Consider the following 7475-nt stretch of genomic DNA (forward strand, 5'->3'; position numbering starts at 1 on the left):
GGTGTCTCAGACACCTTCTGCGACTCGCTATGGGGTCGCAAAGACCCACCTCATCAATATTCATGAGGTGGGTCGCAGTTTGCGACCCCATAGCGAGTCCCTGCACTCACAGGGATGGTGGCCTGCTGTAGTCAGTAGACCTCCATGTCTGTGACTGCTTTGTCAATAAAGCAGTTTTGTTTTTCATTTTGCAGCCCGTTTTCCTTAAAGGAAAACGAGCTGCAAAATGAAAACTAAACCGAAACCATTTGGTTTCGTTTTTTTCAGAGTAGGCAGTGGTCCATAGGACCACTGCCTGCTCTGAAAAAATATTTTTTTCGGCATTCACAAAGGGGAAGGGGTCCCATGAGTACCCGTTCCCTTTTGCGAATGAGTTACCACCAGTGACACTGGTGGTAACTGCGAGTTGGTTTGTGACCGCATTCGGTCGGGGTCACAAAGCAACTCTGAATGGCGATGCGGTCGCAAATAGGAAGGGAACACCCCTTCCTATTTGCCAGTCGCATTCCCAAATTGAGAGTCAGCACCGACTCGCAATTTGGGGATGAGCATCGCGTTCGGCCTTTTGCATGCCGCAAACTGCGTTTTTCGCAGTTTGCAACATGCAAAAGGCTTCGTACATCTGCCCCTGAATGTCTTGGTTTCTGTCTTAAAATTTCTCAACACTATTCTTTTTCTGAAGCGTTAATGTATTGTCCCGTTGGATAGAGATCTAGGGGCCTCATTAACAAGGATCTTGTGCTGCTGTTGCATAATTTTGTTTGATGCATCAGCAGCATATTCTCATCTTCACGTTGCCCCATATTTACAAACTGACACATTGGGCCCAATGCATCAGTTTTTGTAGGACAGAGCCACATTACACCTGCGTTGGAACCACTCTAAGTTTGGGATGCATCAAAATTCCTATGTCTGCTAAACCCAGGCATAGGAATTCACACAGAGGTTTTATAATGGGAATTTTGACGTATTGCTGGAGTTGTGGTATTGTAAGGCCAACTCCAGCAATGCGTCACTTCTGGGGCTCTTGTGTTGTGGTAAACTACCCACTGATGCATTTGAATTTCTGACGCATCCTTGTTACCTTGCGCCATGGAGCCTTGTAATGTGAATAAAGTGCGTCCATGACGTTGTAAGCTCATCTGACACAGGTGCAAGAAATTTTATGCATCGCTGCTGCAATACAATGATGCGTAATTTCTTGTAAATTAGGCCCTAATTTTCTTGATTCGTTAGGAGAAGCTCCCACTCCTTGGTTACAGCATGCCATACTAGGTGATTTCAACGGTCATGTGAATGATGAGAACAAATTGCCGGCAAGGACCTTGCCCAGCAAATTATCTTTTTTTAATCTCTCTCAGAGTGTCAGGGATCTTAGGCATTCTGCTGGCCATAGATTGGACCTACTATTTACTAATAACCAGTCATTTTATACATACCAACCTGCAAAACATGTTTGAATGGATCATATGTTTATTCCCTTTAGGTTATTGTTGGCTTTGAATAGAGCCAGGAATAGGCTTGAAGTTAAGGATAGTAAAGGTTTTCACTAATGGAGTAAAATACAAGACATTATTTTCAGAGAACCTCTGACTATTTCCACTCCAACTTTGACTGGGGAGTTGGATGAAGAAATAAACATAGACAAGTTAAATAAATGGCTCACCAATGAGGAAGAAGAGTTAGCACTGCTGAGATCTTATGATAGTAAACATCAGGCCTCATCAGCCCCTTGGTTCTCCCATACATCGGCCTATGAGAGATTAGCCTTCAAAGGTTTGAAATATTGTGGAGATTTCATTATTTTGCAGACAGTTGAAATCCAGAATTTTTAGAACAAAAGATAGAAACAAAACAATTCAAGTTGGCTTCACCAATAGCAATGTAGGGTTGCTGGAGACAAAGGGACTCCCAGTATTATTCTCCATAAGGACTAATGGCACTCTTGCTGAGTTTCAGTCTATCATGCTACAGCAATCTGAACTGGCTATATATTAACAACCGTAAATTTGGTTAGCTTTTTGACCCTTGTCTTTTGGCAGTTCTAAAAGCCATGGGCATTATAAAACCCTATTCTGAACTCCATCCTCAATTCTTCCGTTACATGTGCCCAAGTTCCTGAAATATGGAAGAAGGTGAAGGTCAAAACTCTGCTGAAGAAGCAATTAACAGATCCTAAAATCTTAATTAATGTCCAGCTCAGCCAAAATATTGGAAAAGTTAGTAAATGCACAACTAATGGAATATCTTGATCTGTTTAGTCTTTTGTACACCTTTCAATCTGGATTTAGAACTCAACATTGCAACTCAACATTGCATTGAGGTAGGCCTTTTCAGTGTTCCTGAATCCATAAAAATAACTTTTGACAATTGTAGGTATGCCATCTTGATACTCTTCGATCATTTGGTGGCATTTGATATGGTGTCACATGCTTTACTATAACAGCGCCTTGATGAACTTGGAATCTGTGGCCACGCTTTGGAAGGTTTCAATCATTTCATGCACCTGTTTCAGGAAACAGGCGTTTACGGCTGCTTATTTCAGTTCAGTGAACACATTGCTTAAATATGGAGTCCCCAGGTCTCATCTCTTAGACAAGGGCTATTTAATATTTACATAACCTAGTTGGTATCCCTTATTGTATCCTTTGAGATCACCTTAATTTCATATGCAGGTGAAACTCAACAGAGTCTATCTTTAGATAAAGGTTGCTCACTCTCTGATTTGAACTTTAAGGCCCGTCTTACCCAAGTCATTTTTTGGATGGAAGCTAACCATCTAAAGTGCAATACAGATAAAACTGAAATCCTCCTGTTTGGGAGAAACAATACTTTCTCCGTCTTGGATGACTGGTCTCATGGACTTGTTAATCCCCCCACCACCTCCCACTAAGAAATGTAGAGGTCAAATCTGACAGATATCTGTCTTTTTGTCCACAAATTTTCATAGTATCTAGGGCCTGTTTCTCTCTTATTCAATTATTGCTAAAGATGTTCTACTTTCTGCCTTTAGTAGCTTGAAAGGCAGTGGATCATGCATAATTAAATTCCAGGATTGTATTTTATGACCCTTTATTTAGGGTTTCTGGAATATTTAATCAATAGACTACAGGAATTCTGTATCAAACTGTCTGAGAGAGCTCCACTGGCTGCCTCTGCAGAAATGCATCCCGTTTAAATCCTTCGCCACCATCTTTGGAGCTTTCTTCATACTGGTCCGAAGTATCTTTCTGACATATTCACATACTAAGGCATCCAGAGGATTTTAAGAACATCTAATACAAAGCTGATGTGTGACCCTAACATTAGGTTGAGTACTAGAGGTGGAAGATCCTTTTCTTTCTATGCGCCAAAGCTTGGACCCAGCTCCCTATTCCCTTAAGGGTGGCCCTTCAGAAAGCTATTGAAGATCTGGTTGATTTCCCTTCAGTAGGTTCTCTCATTTAGCCAACTTTTTCCCAGCCTTCCCTAAATAGTGGTCATATCATTTACACTACTTTTCATTTCAAACAAGTGCCAAGATTACCTTTGGGGTATCAGTGCACTCAATAAGCATTATTTCATATCATTTCATGTCATCATTTCATTTCTTGACCGAGCTGTAAAAGATTAATTCTTTGTTTATTTGTTGTCTTCATTACTTATAGGCTGTTATTGAACAAATCCCAAACATGTCATTGGTTATTAGGCATTGAACTGAATGGGGTAAAACGTTCATGAATTTTGAAATTCATCTCCATTATCCTCTTCATAGGCATCGGAACGACTTTTCTTTACTTGTACTAATTAGGCGTGTTTCTAGCATATTATAGTAGCACACTCACTCTCAGTATTATTTTTTCTGAACATGGTAGAAAAAGCTGTGGCCTCTAAATGTTCTTAGATGTTACGTTTACTGTGGGAGACAGGTGCTACCAACCAATGATGTCCTTTGGGATGCATTAATAAATGGATGCCACTGTGTGGCCTTTTACTTCACAGTTCCTTTTCGAGCTGTTAATGCACTAGGACTGGACTATGCAATGTGAATGGGAAGGAGGTGGACAAAGCAGCAAAAATGTGTTGGCATCCATGGATGATTCTAGGTCCCGTAGCTGGGTTCTGAATCTTCGAGTCCACTAGCCCATCAGGAATTTGGACAGCTATTCCTAGGCCATCACTATAGATACCTCATGCCTTGTCTTAACTTGCCCTAGCTCTCTGACTCATCAAGCCTGATGTTTATCCACTGTAAGACTGTGGATTCACACAAGATGATTTTAGCGAATCTGCAGCAAGATTTACTGGAACATTGCCATATTTAGATAATACATTTTAATTTTTACACATTTTAGTCACACCTTGTGACATATTTAAGAGCTCCTTGCGCCACATTAGCGTTTTTTTGTACGCTAATGTGGCCCAATAAGGCCATAATCCCTGTGCCATATTTACAAAGTGGTGCAATGCATGTATTGCGACACTTTGTAACCCTTTGTGCTACATTATGCCTGTGCCAGGCATAATGTGTGCAAAGGGAGTGTTCCCCCGTTGGGGTGGGGCGGAAAAATGGTGCAAAGAAATCTAAGAGAATTCTTTGCATCGTTTTTTTGGCACTTTTAACGGCTGCTCAAAGCAGGCGTTAAAAGGAGGCACACCATTGATTACAATGGGCCTCAATGGTCTTGCAGGATTAGTGTCAAAATTGTTGATGCTAATCCTGCAAAGCTCCAGACTCACGTAAAAAATTATGACGCTAGTCCCCTAACTGCCACATGGTGTGCCGTATTTTAAATACGTCAGCATATGGAGGGGTTAGGGGGGCAGTAAGAGGCACAAGGAAAGTGGCGCTCCACTGTGTGCAGCGACACTTTTCTTAAATATCCCCCCTTGTGTTTTAAACATACAGTTTATGGATGTTAAATGAACCCTGTTTGTTCGTCAATATAAGCATTATTGTCTGACCTTCTGCTAAAGTTTTTGGTTTTTATTTTAAAAGATTGTTAGAAAGTGCCTCATCTTTCTTATTCTTTGTGCACATTTGTAAAATTTAGACATTGTTTTCTTTGATTGAATCTTCTGGCCACTGGGTTATTTACACCTTCGCTGATGGTCTTCCATGACCTTCAGCACCTTGCAAGAGGACCCTCCTTCCTGGCACAGAATCCCTGTACAGCACTGGAGGGTTGCCTCGTATGGCGGAACCAGACAGGGAGAAATGAGTGACAATCTCCCAGCCCTCCATAGAGCAGGTGCCCTGTTACTGTGCTGTGGCTGTCTTGTTGCTGATAGACTGCTGGGCCAGATGTTACTATCAGCCGAACCAGCAGAGGCTGTGCCCATTGGAACACAACAGTTCACTATGGTATGCACAGAGCAGGAAAACCAGTGGTTGGGGGGGGGGTGGGCAAATAGGACTGCCAGATTATGGCATTCCTCCCTCTCAATCAAATCCTAAATGAGTATAACTATGCAGGCTGACAACTACATGGGTTCATACCACCAAAACTTGCTTTCAGATAGACACTAAGATTCTGGTATGCAGATTAATGCGACTTTTGCACATATATTACACTTTTTGTATTTACCTTTTCTTTCTTATCATTATACAGAAAAAGGAGCGTGAGTTACTAGCTAAGAAGCCAGTTAATGCCTACACCGGTAGCCGAACGACTCAAGCACCGAATATCCCTAAGGACCAGGCTCCATCGACCATCTCAAATTCAGCTTCTACTCTTGTGAAAGCTGTGGAAGACAAGCCACCGGAAAGCAAAAAGACCTACAATAGTGTCAGTAAGATCGACAAAATGTCTCGGATAGTTTTTCCCGTTCTGTTTGGAACTTTCAACCTAGTTTATTGGGCAACCTATCTTAATAGGGAGCCTATCATCAAAGGTGTAGGGTTGCCAAAATGAACTCAAGCACCCTCAGATTTTGTGAGCCATATTTTCAAAGCCAATGCTACATCAAGGAGAATCACAGGCCCACCGAACTTTCAAAATGTGGACCCATTCTTCAGGAACTCTTTGCATGTATAATATTATGCTCTGATTATACTGCCTTGGTTGATTTCCCATCGAACAGCACACATTGTAGGGGAAAACGGAAGTATAACAACAACTGGTCTTTTTTAGAAAAAAAGTGACTGTCATTTGGACCTGTGAACGATCAGCAGATGTCTCTTGCAGTTTACAATAAAACGATTGGTTGCATTTTTAACAATATCAATATAAGATTTATTCTCTTTTGTAACTTAAATTCACAATCAACAGTGTTAGAGCTGGGAGTGTTTTTTAAAACCTTGCCTAGAGGCAAGAAATCGTCTGTACAAAATATCTGATGCACAATAGAGGCCAGCAAAGAACATATTCTGAATTTGTCAGACTTGAAGTACATGTACCTATATATTTTCAGCTATTTTTTTGTAGACGTGATGCATGAAATTATGATACAATAGAGATGAAAATGTGCAATTATATATGCTCCAGAGCCATCTTTAACACTAACAAGAAATGGTAAGTTTACATTATGACAATGCGATGATATTTTAGATCTTTTTGTATGTAGACATGGCAAGAAATTGCGAATAAAAATACTTTTTGTAAACTGTAGTTCAATTTTTCTGTAAACTTTGCCTGTGAATAAAATATTTTTTGTAGACATCACCTGCAGTAGGGGCTACAAGCTACTGAAGTGAGTTTGCGATATGTTGAAAAATTACTATGCAGTACATGTTTAATATCGAAACTCCACAGAAGTCTATTCAGGTGTAGACTGCTGCAAAGCATAGAAAGAGAAACAGACTGATGTAATTTCTTCATATTTTGCAACATTTAATGAATTTTTTTAGTATTTTTTGTTTGACATATCTCCCAATTATGTGTACCCTTGAAAACACTTTACCTCAAAGGTTGTTATATTCAAGGAGATGGTCTTGAACTTTTTAAAGAAATAATAAAAAAGAAGCATTTAAAGCAAAAGTGAGACAAATATCAAGCATGGTCAAAGCTTATGCTGTGATCACATCGGCTTTGCAAATGTCAGATGGTTTTAAAATGTGGCGGCATTGGCAAATCCCAAAGTGGCTGCTGCAAATCTGGAAAAGTGGGAATTCCATACTTTCCACATTGCATTATGTGACATTGTGTCATGCAATCTGATGATGGCCATCTTGAAATATGATCAAATTACATTGTATGCTTCGAAGATGCGTTCCCACTTGCATCAGAACATATTGGCCCTCATTCTGACCCTGGCGGTCGGTGATAAAGCGGCGGCCAAGCCGCCAACAGGCCGGCGGTCTAAAATATGCAATTCTGACCCTGGCGGGAACCGCCAACACAGCCCGCCAACTTAACACTCCGCCCGCCACAGCGGTACAAACAAACAGCGCGGCGGTTCCCGCCAACAGCCAGGCGGCAGACAATGTACCGCCCACCCTATTACGACCCACCAATCTGCCACCTTTTCCGGGGCGGGAGCACCGCCGATAAGAA

The 7475-nt window shown here is 41.1% G+C and overlaps 1 protein-coding gene across 1 annotated transcript in view; it reads left to right on the forward strand.

Annotated features, from left to right (window-relative positions):
- GABRA5 (gamma-aminobutyric acid type A receptor subunit alpha5) overlaps positions 1-6647 on the forward strand; it is a 560773-nt gene extending 554126 nt beyond the window's left edge. Inside the window, exon 10 of the mRNA XM_069204278.1 lies at positions 5592-6647. Coding sequence (XP_069060379.1) covers positions 5592-5894 — 303 coding nt within the window. The 3' untranslated portion in view covers positions 5895-6647. The remainder of the gene's footprint in view (positions 1-5591) is intronic.
- The last annotated feature ends 828 nt before the right edge of the window (positions 6648-7475 follow it).

Source organism: Pleurodeles waltl, chromosome 8 (assembly GCF_031143425.1).
Source record: "Pleurodeles waltl isolate 20211129_DDA chromosome 8, aPleWal1.hap1.20221129, whole genome shotgun sequence".
In the NCBI taxonomy this organism is placed as follows: domain Eukaryota; kingdom Metazoa; phylum Chordata; class Amphibia; order Caudata; family Salamandridae; genus Pleurodeles; species Pleurodeles waltl.